At 34.4% G+C, this 20,001-nt stretch overlaps 3 protein-coding genes across 6 annotated transcripts in view; 2 read left to right on the top strand and 1 right to left on the bottom strand.

The window, feature by feature from the left end:
* On the bottom strand, positions 1 to 19,565 carry LOC127866202 (phosphatidylinositol-glycan biosynthesis class X protein-like). Of its 3 annotated transcripts, XM_052406625.1 has the most exons (6): positions 19,337 to 19,565; positions 17,324 to 17,483; positions 16,524 to 16,761; positions 15,528 to 15,619; positions 13,978 to 14,035; positions 4,334 to 6,832 (listed from the first exon to the last, which is right to left on the bottom strand). In XM_052406625.1, the coding sequence occupies exons 1-6, from the start codon at positions 19,435 to 19,437 to the stop codon at positions 6,822 to 6,824; spliced, it is 660 nt and encodes a 219-aa protein (XP_052262585.1). In that variant the 5' UTR covers positions 19,438 to 19,565; the 3' UTR covers positions 4,334 to 6,821. The 3 variants fall into 3 exon arrangements, with proteins under 3 accessions (XP_052262586.1, XP_052262585.1, XP_052262584.1); XM_052406626.1 differs by lacking the exons at positions 4,334 to 6,832; positions 13,978 to 14,035 and adding an exon at positions 1 to 1,848; XM_052406624.1 differs by lacking the exon at positions 13,978 to 14,035.
* LOC127866201 (calphotin-like) lies at positions 6,828 to 13,359 on the top strand. 2 transcript variants are annotated; one of them, XM_052406623.1, is made up of 2 exons: positions 6,828 to 7,070; positions 12,056 to 13,359. In XM_052406623.1, the coding sequence occupies exons 1-2, from the start codon at positions 7,047 to 7,049 to the stop codon at positions 12,854 to 12,856; spliced, it is 825 nt and encodes a 274-aa protein (XP_052262583.1). In that variant the 5' UTR covers positions 6,828 to 7,046; the 3' UTR covers positions 12,857 to 13,359. The 2 variants fall into 2 exon arrangements, with proteins under 2 accessions (XP_052262583.1, XP_052262582.1); XM_052406622.1 differs by lacking the exon at positions 6,828 to 7,070 and adding an exon at positions 8,152 to 8,807.
* Positions 19,493 to 20,001, top strand: part of LOC127866205 (charged multivesicular body protein 6-B-like) — an 11,690-nt gene continuing 11,181 nt past the window's right edge. The window contains exon 1 of the mRNA XM_052406628.1: positions 19,493 to 19,727. Within this exon, the coding sequence (XP_052262588.1) occupies positions 19,656 to 19,727 (72 nt within the window). The 5' untranslated portion in view covers positions 19,493 to 19,655. The remainder of the gene's footprint in view (positions 19,728 to 20,001) is intronic.

Raw genomic sequence — 20,001 nt, forward strand, 5'->3', positions numbered from 1 at the left:
TTGTTTTAGAACAATTTAATATCCAATTTAAATTAATAGATGATGTTTCACGGATGTATAGTGAAATCAATGAAAATAATGTCATAATGAACATTCAATGTTAAACAGTAGTTATATACAGGTGTTAGGTAAAGTATGAAATTTTGCCACATTGTACTTCTAGTAGCTTGTACTTTTTAAACAAAACAATAAATAGATACTACTAATCCTCGATTGGTGATTGTTGGCTCGGGTACTACTGACACGTACCCGGGGTACTCTAAAGTATACTTACATGTGCCCCGGGTATGGTAAATATACTAAAACGTACCCGTGAAATTTAACGCTAAATGGGTCGTTGTCGGTTATTTTTTTGTTAAATCAATTTTATTCACATTTGTGTCAATTTTCTGTAAAATGGCCTCTATATTATCGAAACTCATACTCAAAAAGCATGTTGATGCAGTTTTTTGAAAGAGAAGTTTGTTTAAGATAATCGGTAGCGCGTTTTACGGCAACGGATTTTTTGCGGGAATAAAACTCTGGTACTGTCTAATATTGACCGGGTATGATAAAGAATATTTACCGCTACCGGGGTACAAGTAAGTATACTTAAGAGTACCCGGGTACATGTAAGTAGTACCCGAGCCGACAATGACCAATCGAGCACTATTAATATTTAACGTATTATTTAAAAAGTTTTGATTACTTGTATTTAGTTCATAAGAAGTGAAAAATGTGAAATATAATTTCAGTTTAAAACAAGAAACCGTCGGAGACGGGTTATGCTCCCCAAAGGTTTTTTTTGTCACAATATTGCACTATATATTCAAATAAAAGGAAACGTCTTGAGGGGCATAACTTTGAACAAAATAATACTATGGATGGTTTAGCAAATATTTCAAAGGGCCATAACTCTCTAAATAGATCATCTACTCAGAACCCTCAAATAACATGCGCATCTCCTCAAGGAAGTTAAGCTTCCCATAAAGCTTCATTGAATTCCAGTCAGTAGTTGGGGAGAAATAGCCCGGACAAGAATTGCACTATATGTACAGTTAATGGAAAATTTCAAAGGGTCATAACTCTGTGAAAAATTATCTGACTACAACCCTTTGATAATATGCACATGTCCTCTTGGTAGTGAAGCTTCCCATAAAGTTTCATTGAATTCCGGTCATTAGTTGCTGAGAAATAGCCCGGACAAGAATTGCACTACATGTACAGTTAATGGAAAATTTCAAAGGGCCATAACTCTGTGAAAAATCATCCGACCAGAACCGGCTGATAATATGCACATCTCCTCTTGTTACTGAAGCTTCCCATAAAGTTCAATTGAATTTCGGTCATTAATTGCTGCGAATTAGCACGGACAAAAATTGTGCACGGACGGACACACTCACGGACAGACCAAGCAGCGACTATATGCTCCCCCAAAATTTTTTGGAGGAGCATACAAATATATTAAGTTGTAAGAGAAACTGAACTTAGTAAAGACAACACAATATTAACCTCTGCACTGTGCCATAATATTAAATCATTTTAAAGTAAAATACAAAATATTGAATACCCTTTTGTCAACAGCAGTAAAAGTAACACTACTTCAGTTAAAAACTAACATGTAAAAACAATTCGGCACAATCTCCTAAAATACGCGGTAACCAAACCATAGCTGATTTCATTACTGGGATGGCTTCCCCTTTATATCCTTTTAGTGTTCTATTTAAATTAAATTTCCTCACACTATCATCTTTCTGTTTTAAAAAGTAAAAAAAATCATCACAATATATGTATTTTTGACCACAGTTTTCAACACTAAACACTTCAAAAGTCCTTGCGAATTTCATTCTTATGATATCTGCAGCAAATCTGAAATATTTAAACATAAACAATGATAATCAATGATTTTGCATACTGGTTAATAAAATGTGATTTGTTAACTTCGGGAAAGATATAGTTATGATAATGGCCGATTTGTTTTTACTGATAATAAACTTAAAATTTACAAACATATAATAAATAAATAAAGTTGTACTTGAACGCAGGCTGCTTGGGGTTCAATTACTGAATGAAGCACAATCAAGATATATTTCATAAAAAATGTACAAGTTTTGTTAGGTTTAATAATTTCACTTTACAACTATTTTATCATATTAAATATTCGAATACGACACATGGAATTCCTTCTATAATAGATAAATGTACATAGAAACCACCTGTATAAAGGAATATCCGTTAAAAATGTGTTACTTGGTGGTGTTTACTTATATGGTAAAATAGTTTTAAAGAGAAATCATTAAAACTAAAAAATCTTCTTCATTTTAATGAGAAAAAAAGTCCGATCAGGCTAAATATCCAGTAATTGAACCCCAGTCTGTTAAATTCTCAACATCTACAACTTGATTACCCGGTACTATTAAAGTTTGCAAAAAGAAATATTGAATAAGCACTTAGCTGGTGAATCTTCAAATGTAGCATTATCAGCATGTACACAAAATAAAAACAAAATGAAAATCACATATTTATTGTTAGAGACCGAGCATTCAATTTTGTATTGTCCAGTGTTGTATGAACTTAATTATGATATTTTATCTGCAACTGTTATCAGAACATAGGAGTTCTGTTTCCTAAGCTCCAAGAGCAGAATGCAAGGTGGCACACTCTGGGGTTTTATTACTTGTTAATTATACGCTGCTGATAAGCCTCTCTCATATGCATATTCCAGTTTGAGCAAACCTGATACCCATCCAGGGGAGGGTGTATAGCCATATAAGGAAAAATGCCCTGCCCCCTGGCGGCCATGTTTTTCAAGAAACCGGAACCATTTTCGAACTCATTCAAGATATCATGGAGACAATTTTCTGACCAAGTTTAATGATGATCGGACAATCAATGTGGCCTCTATAGAGTGTTAACAAGGTTTTAGTATGGCAATCTAAGGAAAAATGCCCCATCCCCTGGTGGCCATGTTTTTCAACAAACCCGAACCCCATTTTCGAACACATCCAAGATATCATTGATACAAATCTGCTGACCAAATTTCATGAGGATCGGAAATGAATGTTGCCTCTAGAGTGTTAACAAGGTTTTACTACAGCTATATAAGGAAAAAAGCCTCGCCCCTGGCCGACATGTTTTCAACCAACCAGAACCAATTTTAAACTCGTCCAAGCTTTCATTGGTTCAAATGTTCTGACCAAATTTCATGAAGATCGGACTATAAATGTGGCCTCTAGAGTGTTAACAAGGCAAATGTTAACGCCGCACAGCGCATCCTGCGTGATGGACAAAAGGCGATCACATAAGCTCACCATGAGCACATTGTGCTAAGGTGAGCTAAAGCAACAAAAACATGAGGGCCATGATAGCCTTGCAGCGCTCACCTGATTTCAGGGTTACAATTTCCAAAGACTTTACCTGGTAAGTTTTTGACCCCACTTGACCCAGATTCAAACATGGCATTGATATTGGAAAGATAAACATGCTGACATAGTTTTATCAACATTGTGTCATCAATGACACTTCTATGTTGGTAATATGGTTTTCTAAGATTTGAACTGGTGACCTATTTTTGGGACACACTAGACCCAGATTAAAACATGGCCTTGATATTGTCAATATAAATATTTTGACCAAGTATCATTAAGATTTATTAACATTTGATTCAGATTAGAACTCATCTCAGGTATGGTCTATGTAGACTTGTTAACCAAGTTTAACAAGCTTGAGCCATATGTGGCATCTCCAGTGGAAATAATGTTTTTATAAGAATTGACATGGTGACCTAGTTTTTGGAAGAATGTGATCCAGATTCAAACTGGACATATAATAGATATTATCCAGATAAACATTCTGACACCACTATTGAGTCATAATTGTGGCCTCAATAGTGCTTATAAGGTTTACGAAGATTTGATCTTTTGACCCAGATTTAGGATGCAAGTAACCTAGATTTATTCACATCATAGACATTGCCACTAAAAAGACTCACTATAAACATTCTGTTTTTTATGTGGCCTCAATAGTGGTACATGTAACAAGGTTTTTCTAAGGTTTAACCTAGTTACCTTGTTTGTGGACACACATGAAAAAGATTCACACTCAGTGTAGAAACTGTCACGATAAACATTCTGACCAAGTTTCATCAAGATTGGATAAAGAGGTGACATCTAGATGGGATAATACAAAATGTGGCCTCTTAAGTGGTAACTATATCAAAGTTGATGACGCACACCGCATGACGGACACCAGATATAGGTTGATAACAATAGCTTACCTTGATAACATTATGCATAGGTTTGCTAAAAATAACATATCTGTATATTGGCAATAATAACGTAAAGAACAAAGCATATAACAGACATAATGGTATTTTATTGACCACTAGTAGAATAATTGTGTCAAATATTTTGTCACAACAACAAAAAATAACAACACTGGATTCATAAACAATCCTAATGGCATGAAGAGAAATAGCAGTTCAAAGCAGTGGATGATAATCTCACTTTTAATAGCATGAATGATAAGTAATAGAAAAAGAGGAATATCCCATTGTGAACTAGGTTCCATTATGGGTTATTTTTTACTTCTTTACTGGATATTCGTCAGCTTTATTGACGTTCCTAACTTCCTAGGAGAATATTCTTACTGCATATGTTACTATATGTGAGTCCTTGGCCAAAGAATAGTTATTTCTTTTTTAATCAAAAAGAATTGAAAAATCAAACACATTTGGTATAAAACAAAAGGGCCAAGATGGCCCTAGTTCGCTCACCTGAGAGGAGTCAGTTCATTCAATCTTTACCTAATGTCAAACTTGACCTAGATATTGACCAGACATACATCCTGGTCAAGATTCATCATTATTGAACCAAACTCTGGCGTAGGGAGTGTTTTTGTTTTTTAAGATTTGAAATGGTGACCTATCATCAAACTTGACTAAAATATCTTTCAGCAAATTTGATAAAGAATGCTTGAGAAATGTGAATACTAGAGTGTTTACAACCCAAATGTGGACGGACGGACAGCGGACAAAGACCTATCCTAAAACCTCACCTATGCATTCAGGTGAGCTAAAAAGTCTGTTTCCCCGATCTGAGCCATTTTCCAACTTGTCCAAGAAATCAATCAAACAAATGTATTGACTAAGTTTCACGATGATTAGGCAAAATATGTGACTTCCATAGCGTTCGATCACAAGGTTTCTCTCTATAAAGTCACATAAGGTAAACTGCCCACCCCCCTGGCAGCCATGTTTATTGACACATCGGGACCATTTGCAAACTCATCTGAGATATATATAAAACCAATCTTTTCACCAAGTTTCATGATGATAGGGCAAAAAATGTGACTTCTAGAGTGTTCACAAGCTTTTTTTTACTATATAAATATAAGAAAACTGCCCCCCCCCCCCCCGGCAGACATGTTATTCAACTGACCGAAACCATTTTCCAGCTCAACTCTCATATCAAGGAAACATATGTTCTGACCAAATTTCATTAAAATTGGGCAAAAAATGTGACTTCTAGAGTGTTCACATGTTTTCACTATATACATATAGAGAAAAATGACCCGCCCACTGGCGGCCATGTTTTTTCACCGATCTGGACCATTTTCGAACTCGTCCGACATATCAATAAAACCAATGTTTTGATTAACTTTCATGATGATTTGGCCAAAATTGTGACTTCTAGATTGTTTACAAGGTTTCTCTATAGCCATGTCAGGAAAGCTGCCCCGCCCACTGACGGCCATGTTTTTCAACGGACCGGAACCACTTTTGAACTCTACCAACATATCATTAAGACAGACATTTAGACAAAGTTACATGAAGATTGGGCATTAAATGTGACTTCTACAGTGTTTACAAGCTTGCTTTTTTTTGACCTAGTGACCTAGTTTTTGATCCAGCATGACCCAGTTTCGAACTCGATCAAGATATAATTGGGACAAATCTTCTGACCAAGTTTAACAGCGTTAGGCATTGTAAAGTACTGCGTCTTTTTAACGCTTCTTATAAAGGTTAGATATTTTTAAACTAATAGATTTTTATTAAGGCACCGCACCAACACTGCAAAGTTTTCTTTTTATATCAATGGTACAGCCCAGTAAAATCGGGCTGTCCATTTTATGGCCGTTTTCGGCTTTTTTATGCAGAGTTCTATGTTAAGCAGTGTGCTCGGGCAATGGTTTATAACCGAAGTCCCGAGGGTAAACAATCCCATTAGTTAGTTGACCAAGTTTCATGAAGATCGGACAATAAATGTGGCCTCTAGAGTGTTTAAGAACAAAATAATATGGACGGACGGACAACGGACAAACACTGGTCACAAAAGCTCCCCTGAGCAATCAGGTGAGCTAACAAGAAGCAAATCACACATGGGAATAACAGTTAATAATAATGTGAACAATAACTGTATGTATAGACAATGTGTCATCAACAGAACACTTGCATAGTTACACATTTGACACGAGTTCCTCGTATTTGTATTCAGATTTCTACCCTATGGAATAATCCATTTCATGTAGCTTCACTATTCATGTGTGCACATTTCCAAAGGAACATTACCATTACCATGCACCGTTTTGTTTATGTTTCACAAGGACGTTGTTGTCAAATCTCTTCAGGTAAGTGACAACTTTTCCTACTTACTTAACAACTCAAGTTGTATCAAATTTTGTCTGGTAATCAGCTGACCTTCTTCATAGTGAACATAGTATACTTTCCACAATCAACAGCCTTTGCAACCAATGCTGCGCACGCGCCTAACGTTGTCACCATAGTGACAACCAACACCAGAAATGTGTCTGCCATTTTCCCTACCGGAACATCTACTGAGATATCATTTGCAACCTAAAGATAAGAAATTCATATTAAAATCGTAAAATTGTTAAAACCTGTCACTCAGTGTTTAAATATTTTATGCAATGACCCACCAGAAACACTTACATTCGAGATGACAATGGACATATACAACTTTTGTTTGACTCTGTGAGCCCTCTCAAAACATCCGCATAACCTGACCTCATTTTGTTGTAAAAATTGACCAACTTTTGGACTTGTTCAAATGGACTTAACATCTACTGGTACGGTAAGTGCTTGACCTGGAGGGAGATTAAGAAAATCCCGCGATACGCGGCGTTTTCATGATTTTGGACGCGGCGGTTAACGATCGGCAAAACTGATACTGTGACGCGGCGGCCCTCGGCGTTGGCAACGCGGGGAAAACTTCGCGTTTTACAAGATAACGATCAATTAAATTTTGTTTGACTTCCTGATTTTCAAATAAAATTACATTTATTACAAGTACATACATGTACATGTAGTATAATATTTACAATAAAAAAAAAAACCAAGATAGATCGATCCCGACGTGGTTGTAGAAGTAGTTGTTGTTGTATAGAAAACTCGTTGATATACGACACACAAAACGTCGTCTTTTAACTAATACTTACCAATTAATATAAATACAGTTTGCAACATTGTTTTTATTTTGTTAATTTAATCCAAAGTTTTCATGTAAGCAGGTGATTTTCTATACTGAACATGTAAACAAATGACCCTATTAAAAGTTGCGATCCATTAAAAGTCTGGCGAATCTGTGTGAATTTACAGGCATAACTTACTCAAGTAAACACATTCAACGAATGCATAATGAATGGTTTTAATTGTCGGAACAAAGTCAATTCTCTGCTTACTAATGCATTTAATTTCTCTTTTAGGTAGGTTATTCCATTAATTGCTAAAAGAAGGTGGTAATTATTGAGTTGATAGTTGCATTAAATATTCACAGTTGTATTCTAGTTGCGTCGAGTTACGTTTATTTTCTATGGGCTCCTGTTGTATGTTTGTTTGTATATTATTTTTGTTCTCTTTATTACTCACGGTTATTTGCGTTGTTTTATTCACACCGTGTTCAACATGCATGTATTTAAATTATTTATAAACTACAAGTACTTAATGGTATATTAATATATAACTTTCTTCTTAAAATTGTAGAATTTACAAAACTTGTGACACATAGAAAACAGTTGCGTCGTTTCACATAATAAGTTTACTAAATTTCATACAAATGTCTTTTTCATTTCAAGTATTCCTCTTCATTATATCGAATGCCTTTTTGCATAATTCAACATACATGTTTGTATAAACACGCGTTATTGCAAAGTTATATTTGTTATACATAATACATGTGTATAATTGTACGATAAGAAATAAAAACTAAGGAGAAAAAAAATGTTGCCTGATTGTCTGTCTCCCCTTTCACACATACATCGTGTTGGGTATTATTACCAAGTTGACATTACACATGTCACACCGGCCCCTGTCCTGCTTATATATCGCTGTGTTTTAACAATAATTTTTTATGAAGGACATGTCTGTCACCCCTCTCACACGCCAGGATGGACCGTTTATGACACGAGTTAACAACAAGTAGACATCGTGTCGGGTATTATTACAAAGTTGATATTACACATGTCACACTGGTCACTGTCCTGCCAATATGTCCGCGTTTTACAATAATTCTCAGGAAGGACATGATTATGTATAAAAAAGAACAACTCACCAACCCAGCCTCATTCATATATCGTGTCTCATGCTCTTTGGATTTATTTTAATAATAGTATACGCTCTAGAGTTATTTACTATTTTTGGTTCCGTGTTAATAACATTGTACAATTAGAAGTGAATATAGTTGGATTATTTAACACACACAATGGCACTGTGGAAACTGACTCGCACTGACAATCATTTTCTGGTTCGATACCTGGAGGACAGCAAAGTGCAAGTGAGATCGAAAGGACATTTCAAAGATGTTACAGATGAGGTAAGAATATACTGATATAAGTCCCTTAACTGTATATTGAGTATTTCTAGGAAAATTTTAAATAGCGGGTTTACTCATTTGCACTATCAAATTTACTTAAAACTAATTATCGAACATGTACATAACATCAATTATAGTGATACTTAAACTTGTTTGTATCCACCAACATCGCCAGAAGAATAAGGACAATAAAATATATAATGTAGGTACAATGTAGGTCGGAGTACCACTAAGCAGATGATTAACGCCGCTTATTTATTGATAAAAACTTGGATTTTTTCACAGTTTGAATGTATTATGTTAATTCATATATATGAATTTTCAGCTAAGATGTAAACTACTTTCATCTGTATAATTTGGGCAAATAAGTAAAATGCGGTATTCATTTTCTAACAAATCAAAATGGCAATTTGTACAAAGGCGAGGTTGTCTGGGCATGTCTGTGCATCTACCTGCCAAATTGTGAGATGATGCTCGAAATCTAGCGCGGTTTTAAATATTTTAGTCTTTATAACATAGTGTGTGTTTTTTTTAATTCTAATGAGTGTTTATAAATATATTATGCGTTTCAAGAAGCGGCTAGTTATTTATCTTTGTTTTCCAGGTTTCTTTATAAATGCTTAATATTCTATGTTTGATTGGCAGGAAATTATGTAGGTTCAATAAATTTTCCCATAATATACAACAACAACATTTATTAGCTCGTAAGCATACACGCTTTTTAGCCAAATGCATAATACATAATACACAAGTGTAACGACATGGATGATAATTATTATGAAATTAGGTAATATTTATAAAAATTATGTAATGGAAGAAGTGAACATTTTATTTTACTGATTCATATCAAAAGATATATCCTTTTAACACCGATTATGATAGTTGTTTATAAGAGATAAAGAGTACATTCATCTACATAAAAAGTTTCATTTTAATATTCATATTTGATTATTACTCATCAAATTCTGAGAGAAAATAATATACATAGATGAATTAATTTGTTTCTAAATTGTTCCGTAAACAATTCGCATTATATATATAAGTTTGATATATTAACGAAAACACAAAATAAGAAAATAAACAGATAAAATATATATATATACAAACAAAATTTCTTATTTTGTGTTTTCGTTAATATATCAAACTTATTTAACGTTGGCCATATTTGAAAATATGACTTTAAAATTTAATAAGTTTTTCTTATTTCGTTTATTGCAACGCGCTAATTAATAAAATATGTTTGCACTGTCAAGTAATCAATCCTAAGAATATCCAGGGACCTATACAAACAAATTGTTTGTATAGGTCCCTGGAATATCTCATGCGGCTGAAATGTTTTTTTTATTTTTTGTTTTTTTCGGCGTAAGCTGCATAAGCCAGCTTTTCACCCTGACTTGACCTTTGTAAGTGTCCAATAAAATTCAAATAAAATTTCCCGCGGCTAGGTACGAATGAATACACTTCATTTATTCCATTGGCTGATTTGAGTATACCACCAGAACATTGGAAACATATCCGCGTCTTTGTAACACTGTTTTGCTGTATGAAACAATTTTATCTCTAATGAAAAGGCTTAATAGATAGAACAGTTTTACACTCAATTCTCGACATCAATACAGTTTGTGCGTACACCTTTTATTTTCAGAGTATTACCAGCGCAAAAGCGTTTATACTTAAAAGGCTATGTTCTCATATTTAGTACTTACTTCCATATTCCTGTCAACATGTTAACATGTAAAAGTATAAAGAGCAGTGGAAGCGAGGCCTCACTTTAAAGAATTGCATTTCAACCCGCGAGGTTTCGGGTCAAGTCGCGGACATTCAGAGTTTATATACAGGTCATCACCGGAGTTCGCGGTCAGTAAAATAATCGTTATATAATAAAGACGCTATCCGTGAACTAGGTGACTTGGAATTTTCTTTAGACCAGAAATATGTTAAAAGAAGATATTCAGCAATATAATTATGGTATGTCAATAATAGATTCTTAATGTGTTTTCAACAATACAATGATAAATATTATTTTTAATAAATTTAACAATAATTATTCCACCATATTGCCTAATGTACTAAAGTGATATTATGAGCATGTAACAGTTTATAGGTGTCTATCGCAACCGTTGATTATTTTTGATGTTTCTACTTCATATACACTTATAGTAATTAATGCAGCATCAACATACTAAAACAATATACCAGAAAGAGAAAAATAATGCATTTGAATATTAACCGTACTTTCGTTTGACAACTGATCATGCGTTAACGAGTTGAACCTAAATTTAGTTTTAGTGCAGATTTGTTCATACGACACAAAGACACAATATTGTTTTACGGATCATTTCGGCTTACAGGACTGGGTGGGTCACGTAAGAATATCGAATATAAAATATATTTTTTATAAACAACTGGTAGCAAGGTGAGTTGCAGATAATTGATCAGTAACCACATTTTAACTAACTATTTTGACCTGTTAATTCTTTTCAGCTCAATTCAACAGTGCAAAATGCCCATAATATCACTTTAAGCATGAGCACGATGATTCTCGATACTGTTAATAATCGAATCAAATAGCAATGCCCGACAGACCACTAAAACAGGTTTGTTCTCGTGTGGCCGGTTGACTCATATGTTTAAATTTCACTTCCATTCTTCTTTTGGTTTTCTGTTTTGTATCTATAGGTTTATGACCAGCAATATGTTATAATGTAAAATAAGCCGCGAAAACTCCCCGTAACATCCCGTACTGCGTGTGATGCAGCTAAGAACTGCACAGAAAAAGACATTCGCTATCCTTGATCTCATTCATTAAACTATTTACGCCGTATATCTTTTTTAAAGATATTTCTTGTTAGTAAATGTAGCATTTCACTGATTACATATTACTTTTTTTGTATTTGTACTACATAAATAAAATACGAATTATTTACAAACAAAACACTGTCTAACAATAGTCGAAACTGCATTGTGACGAAACCTCCATAAATACATTATTTGATATGCCCAATTTTTTCCTTCATTATAATTTTGTTGATCCACATCTGATTTAGCATATTATACGTTTTAATAAGATACTGTTTTATCGAGTTTTAATATTTTGGTCCGTTTTCGGTATGACCACTCAATCTTTGTGCATGGATGTAAATAGAAATGAACGAAAGAAATCTTATTTAAATAATAGAGAAATGTACAAAGCAAGCTATAAAAAAGAATTGAATCATTTGTTTATTATCTGTTTATTTTGTCTGCAGATCTTGGTGGGTAGCAGATACCAAGTTCAGTGGGGAAACGCCAGACAGGTAACCCAAGCAGTCGTTCTGGCGACGGGTGCGCAAAACGACATGAAAGCCAGGGAGGCACAGAATCCATCAGTGGCCGTGGCCGCTCCAGCCGCCCAGTCGACTAAACCACCGGTAAAACGACCCAGGGTTCAAAAAAACGAAAAAGGGAAGGAGTTGGCGCGCATGGTTGCTGTAGGCCAGGGACAGGTGGCAGCGCCGATCGGTCCAGAGGGAGTGCCCGCACCTGTTGCTGTTGCGCTGCCAGCGACGGTGTCCCTTATTGTACCCGCTCCTACTACGCCGTCTGGCCCGTCAGTGGAGGTTCCCGTCACGGTTGCGCCGTCCTTACCGGTGACTGCGCCCGCCCCGAGTGTACCCGCTCCAACTACGCCGTCTGGTCCATCAGTTGAAGTTCCCGTCGCGGTTTTGATGTATGCTCGTCACGTGACTGCGCCCTCTGATTCGACCACGCCCTCTGTTCAGGTGTCAGAGGAAGTGCCAGGAACAACACCGACCATACGCAGGCCTACCATCAGAATCCAGCGTCAATCTGACGACACAGTGGCGGCGGTCTTGACGGGGGTCCAGGCCTTGCTGGTCGCCCAAAATACTAAGTTTAGTAAACGATTTGACGCACAGGCTATGATGATACAGGACCTACACAGTGAAGTGCGGGACCTTTGCCACCAGGTGCATGCATTACAAACCCTCTACCACCGTGCGGTTTCGTCGGAACCGTCACCTCCACAAGAGACAGTGGTAGACTTTTGATTTGATTCCACTTAGTTTATGTAGGGTTACATTTGTGTATGTTTACATGTATAAACAATGCATTTTAAAATAGTCAAACTTCATAAAGGCAATATATGTGCACATTTATGCAGAAACAATATTAAACTAGTAGAATTAATTTTGTTGAAACATTTGTACCAATTGCAAGGGAAGTAATGGAAAATACATGTACATGTAGTGAGAAGTAATTAAAAATAGTAAAAAGTTCTCTCCCTTTGTCAAAATATGCCTCAAGTGGAAATGGGGAAAAGTGTGTAGTATATAAATATTTTATGCAATATTGGGAGTAAAATTTTAATCTTAGAATTTCATTCAATAATTTTATTTGAAATATTTTTTTATTTATTTTATTTTTATGAAGATAAACAGTAAACTTTTGAAAAGCTATAAAACATCACGGAGTGTATATCTAGAGTCCGTGGAAACATATACCAATTTAATCATGCCAGGTGCTAATTTTTCCCAAAATCGATAGGCTATGGCATCTTCTCACCTAAAATGAGATCAGGTGATGTGGGTGCATTGATAGTGTTTAAAGACATCATCAATTCCAGTATCAAAGCTTTGTAGAAGAATAAATGGTTTGTCATTTTGTATGACTGTGGAGAACCATTTGTGCAGAAATTATGTGTAAATACATATACACATGTCAGCTAAATATATTTGTACAATACTTTTGTTGTAGCAGCAGTGAAAGTTTATAACTGTAACAATTCTTACAATTAGAGATGCAACAGGTTACAAAAAACATAAACCGGTTAATCTTTTACTGTAACTGGTTATTAAACGGTTAAGTGAACAACTTTAAAACGTAAAAGTATTATAGTATACTTATAATATCATATTGCTATTAGATGTACTCGCTATGAAAAGAAAGTAATTAAAGATTGCTTGCGTTGATTACTTAAACTGCCAAGTCAGTTTCTTAATAAGTGTATAATAACATTCATTTTAATAAATATGTAAATGTATGTTAGATTTTGCATTTATCTTTTCTGCGTAAAAAGTTTATATGAGTAATAAGTTATGCTCGCTTGGTCCTTGTTGGCTTGGGTACTACTTACATGTAAATGTACCGCAAGTACAGAAAATATACTTACAGGAACCAGGCCAATTTATACTGCATCTGAGTTTTATTCCAGCCCAAAATCTGATGTCCTAAAGTGCGTAAAAAATTGGAAAAAAATGCTTTTTTGAGTAGGTGTTTCGATAATATTGAGGCCCTTTGACAGAATATTGACATAAGTATTACGACCAATTTAGCGTTAGAATTCCCAGGTACGTTTATGTGTATTTTCCGTACCCAGAGTACATTTAAGTATATTTAGGAGTACGCAGTATACATTTAAGTAGTACTACAGAATGTTAAAATTTTCCTGCCATTATTTTGTTTTTGGTGGGGCAGCTTATGTTACTTTCACATCTTATTACTCACAACAATTTTGAGTTTCTTTGAAATAAATCTAAATATATATATTTTTAACAAAATGCAAATAAAATATTTTAAATTATCATTATATTAATATAATAGCGATGTTACTTAGTATCATGAACTCAAATACTGCTAGTTACTTATGTTGCTAATGTACCATTCCGAGCAATTACATAGATACAACGTTGATGAGCTTCTTTTTTTTATAACCTGATTGATTATTGTTTTGTAATTAAATTAGTTTGATAATTTGCTATCATAATTTAATCTTGCCTAACACAGTTGTGATGGAATTGTTGATGACATAAATAACTAACAATATTATTTAATTCAGATAAAAACAAACATTAGCAGGTCAAGACTTTAACAACGAATGCTAATCTTATTAAAATTGATATTTATCAGTATTGACACTTTATTTTCACGCGCAATCAGTGTTAAATATTGGTTAACAAAAGCTAAAAATAAGCCATCCAATGTTTCAACTAAAGTTTATCGCCAGTTAATAAATTAGTCAATTACGTCTACGCTTATAGCCCCCTATCTCCGCACTTGGAAAGATAATTTTTTCACAAGAAATACAAAACAATAGTGACAATTATCAAAACATACACCCTTTAATTCACCATAAAGGTATTGATTTATTGCATTATTACTGTGCTTGTTGACACGTTATTTATTACCATCAATGGTGTGGCTGCTGTGGCATGTTGTTCTAACTGGTTGCCAGTGAATGTTGGCAGTATGTCACGCGCAAAAAGTAAAATCGCAAGATTTATTCTATGAAAAAGGCATAATTAAAAAAAATCAGGTAAACCTTTTTCAAAAATATGTAACCAGTTAACTGATTATTTTGGCAGATTAACTGGTTAACCTCTTGCATCCCTAGTTTAAATATAAACAAGAGATGTGTTTGTCAGAAACACAATGCCCCTACTGCGCCGCTTTGATACATGTTTTTTACCTTTGACCTTGAAGGATGACCTTGACCTTTCACCACTCAAAATGTGCGGTTCCATGAGATACACATAGAAGTTATGAGCATTTTTCGAAACCTAAATTAGAAACCTAAATGCAAAGTGTGACGGAAAGACAGACAGACGGACAGTCCGATCACTATATGCCCTCCTTCGGGGGCATAAAAACTGTTTACTTGAACAGACTGGCAGTGGCCATTAACTAATAAAACTCTTGACACTGTATCAGTATTTGTACTACCTTCTCAGTTTGGATAAACATCCAATCACACAGGATAGGTGATCCTCTACTGCACAGTCTGCTTTGCTGGGAATGGATGGGGCCACCATAACCTATACAAAACAACAGAATTAGTATTGAAACACATTCATGGAAAATACACAAGCTTTATCTAAATAAAGTGTAGTGTTTATTTACTATGCATGGATAGTTTTAACATTTCCTAAGTTGAATTTAGAAATGTTGGACAACTATTACATACAATTAAACTTCAAAAACCCTATCAGGAAAGAAATTCTTATTCTTTTCTACTGCTTTCATAACAGAACACCAACCATTGCACAAAACAATTAAAACGGCACTGAAATGGACAATCTAGAAATGGACAAATGGCATAAAAACCGAAACCTAGACCCCTAAAAATATTAAAATAACAAGGCTGGTAATAGGAAGTCAATAACCGTGTTCCCCATAAATGATAGACGCATACAGAATATTATCATCTGTGTTGTAATCAAATAACTTCATAAAAGTCTTATGGAGTATATAAACAGAAACACTTGATGGTGTATCTTCTCTATGTATTGTTACTTAAATGAGCAAAGAAATAAGTCATGACAAGCTTATTGTGGACATCAAAATGCAGAGATGTAATCATTTCTACTGTATGAAACTACACAACACTATAGAGAGAGACAGTATTTATCATTCAACTAATATATCAAAATGATATATGCAATTATATATGCGATTTATTTCCATGTCCATATTAAACATGAAGTTATGCAAAATGTATTCTTCTGTTTTCGTTCTTGTCGCTTTCGATAAATTTTGCTGTCTGATACACAAAAATATAAATACAAGCAATATTTATAAAAAGTCTACAGGGAAATGTTAGACAAGAATGATTGTTGTTACAAAGTTTTCTTCCCACAACTTAAAAATAACGCTGTTCAAGTGTACATGAAGTTGTACTACAAATTTAATATAGACACAAGAAAATGTTAAAAAACCAACCATAAAATGTCATCTGGTAAGTTGTATCTTGGCACCGAATAGCCACTGATGGTGTAATAAACTTCACCCTGACGAACTCTGAACTGTCTGAAATGCCATGGTAACGGATGTGTACCGGAAACACGTAGCCTGCTTGCCAGCTGTCGCCTATTAGGCTAAGGTTGGAGAACACTGACACATGGATGGCACTGGATTGAAATTCTGGGGCCTCCAGATCTACTTGGTCATGTATTTCCACCTGTATGGCACACAATACCTGCATCTAATTTGTTAGAGAGTTATATGACGGTAATGAACATGATCGACTTTCCATTCTGCTTTTAAACATGATTTTGTATATACTGAATCGCACTTTTAACCGATTTTACACTTTTACATATTTGTTATTAAATTGCCAATTTTCTGAGAAAATTTGTTAAGTTAATGAACAATTTACAAAATTTCCTGTGTAAAAATAGCATTCCAATAGTTAAGCAGTTTGATGTTGAAGTTTAAATCATAACATAACAACCCTAAAAAAAAGCAAAATATCAATGCAATAACAATCTAACAACCTTTTAATGCACGAGACGCATGTCTGTTTCCATAATTTTTGTGTGCGGAAAGGAGATCACAATAAAATATTGATGAGTTATTGGAAACAAAACCATTTATTGTCAATATAAACTTTATTAATGACCAATGGGACTCACTAAACAGACCTACGACACATATCCTCTAGAAATCTGGTGCAATTAAAGTAGGATCTAATTAAGGCTTGGTGGAATATTCAGTAAGAAACCATATAAACCGCGACTTACATTAAGACCAACAAACATTCGCAGATTCTCTAGCTGGTATGGATCCATGTATGCCCCTGCCGGTATTAACTCATCAAACATAACGTGACACTCTACATCACCTCCTGGCACCAGACCAGGAAGGAGGGCGACTGGAAAGGTTAGTTTGCGATGTATCTCCCTATTTAAAGACAAACAGTTACTGTAGAAGGCTAAAGTTCCAAAACACTTTTAAAGCGAGTCCATGTTGAATCAAAATCCTAAGAACTATAAAGCATTTATAATGTTATCATAAATAATATAAAATTCATCATAAACATGTATTAACAATTTATTTTTTTAACTACGACAAAGAATCTAAAGCCTGTGTGGTGCAGTGTTAGTAAGTAAACTTTTGCTTCTAGAAGTTAAGAGTTCGATCCCCAGCGTTGACACATTATTTTTGTTTTTTTCCTGTTATTAGTTATTTAAATTTAAAGTATAACAGTTTTGTTAATACAGTTAAGCTATTGTTATTTTCAAATACGTAACAATCTTTAAACATGTCACATTAAAACAGAAATTGTTTTCTAATGAACAAAAATAGCATGTTATTTTTACTCCATTATCCATTTGCTCTTCGATCGAAAACAATGTGTCCTTGTCCTTGTTAGTTGCTTATAGCATTTAATTGTTTAAGTAATTGGGCTAGTTGATCTTTATGGTTTCATTTGGATTCTTTCATTCTATATGTTCAATTGTAGATACAAAGGATCATTCTTCAGACAATCTTGTTTTATTTTTGAAACATGGTTTCCATCAATCATGTTTCTAAAAATAATTAATCATTTTTAGTAATATATATATATATATATATATATATATATATATATACTGGTATCACAATTTTTAATTTGATAGATACTATCTTAATTGTAAACAGGTTATATGTATTGCTGTTCAACTTGTTCAAGTGTATGATTTATGCAGTTGAGAAATTCAGCATAATGTAGTAAAGATTTGTTGAACATCCGAAGGTCCTTCCCTTCCCCTCTGGTTTATACTGAAAAGCTTGATGAATCGAAGAATGATGAGATCTGAAACTTTATGTAAGATGAAAGCAGACAGTGCAATATTTGTTTTCAAAGGAAAGAAGTCCAATCAATATCGTGCTTGTTGCAGCAGATTTGTTCATCGCCAAGTGAGTATCATCAGTTCTCAGTTCAATTCTCTAAACGGATCCATTTAATTAATATTTTCAATTTCATTTTTGGAATGAATATAGCTATTAGTTTAAACCTATTTATATTAGCTCAATTGCATTGAAAGCCTAAGGCTTATTTCCTGAGACTAGAACCAGTACTATTGGGGCGATCTCAAGAACGCTCCCACAGTGGGGATCGAAACCCTGACCTCCCAGTTGAGCGTATTGTGTGATCTATTAAATATATTGAATATATATAAAGAGAGTATAAGACCGGGTTGAAAGAATGTTAAGTTAAAAGTCAAAATAGACCTTTACAATAACATGAAGATTGTCTTGCAGCTGTTCAAAATAAAAGAAGCATGGTCAGTTATTTTCAATTTCTATTGCATTTTTATGTGCCTACCAATGAAAATCTTTTTGATTGCTTTAATACCTCTCATTCTGACTAAGATCGCAGTGGTGTAGTGGATGAGGTGTCCGCCTAGCAATAGGGGGTTTGTGAGTTCGCTCCCTACTCGGGGAGCGTTCTCATTATCTCCTCCATAGACACCAAGTACTGGTTCTTCCCAGGAAACAGACTCGACAGTGTCCATATCTTTCATAATAGGCCTTCCTCACAGTAATAATCAGCAATGGACTGTAGGAAAATGAAGTAGAAGAAGTAGAAGTAGAAGACTGGACAAACATGTAATGTATGACACAAAAGCACATGAATGTACGCACATATGACAAAGGCATTAATCTGCACAAATGCAAATGTTGACATACAAGACAACATAGAGTAAAAATGCTACATCCCCCATCAAATGGTAATTCTGGAACAACGGTTAAATAAATATCAAACTTACCGGTGAAACCCCAATTTCGTGATTTCACTGGAAAGCTGTGGTAAAATGTCACCAGTACCTATGGTAACCATGAAACACAGACACAGCACGATAAGAGTCATGCTGCAATCTACTTTCGGTTTATCTGATACACAAAACGGGGTCAGATAGGTAATGCTTAAATCATATCCGGGTCGTCGTGATATGTAAATAAAACATAATACATGTAGTAGTATGTCATTTTGATCGTTTTCAGATGATAATTTGATTTGGTATGAAATAAACACCGATGATGTGAGAAAACCATTTATAAAATTGTTGAAACTGTGAAGAAAAAGCGATGGGGAAACTTTTTAGCAAAAGTGATAACAAAAAGCAGTCCCGTGTTACCGAACAGGACAAGGCGGTTTTAGTAAGTTCATTTTGTATCGAAATGAGATATTTGTCGGCTTGAATACCCACATTCATAAAATAAATTGAACACAATACAACAAATTTAAAAGTCAATCCCAATCACGAAAATATATTATACTCTAAATAATACACATATTCGGACAGTTGTGTTCGGATAATGGGAAATTTTTAAGCTTATCATTTTACCCAACGATTCTGAAACAAGCATTTGTTTTATTAATTTCAAATAAATGCACATGAAAAAAGGCAAATTAACTAGCAATTTATTTCCA

The sequence above is a fragment of the Dreissena polymorpha genome, chromosome 2 (assembly GCF_020536995.1).
Source record: "Dreissena polymorpha isolate Duluth1 chromosome 2, UMN_Dpol_1.0, whole genome shotgun sequence".
NCBI classification, from domain to species: Eukaryota; Metazoa; Mollusca; class Bivalvia; order Myida; family Dreissenidae; genus Dreissena; species Dreissena polymorpha.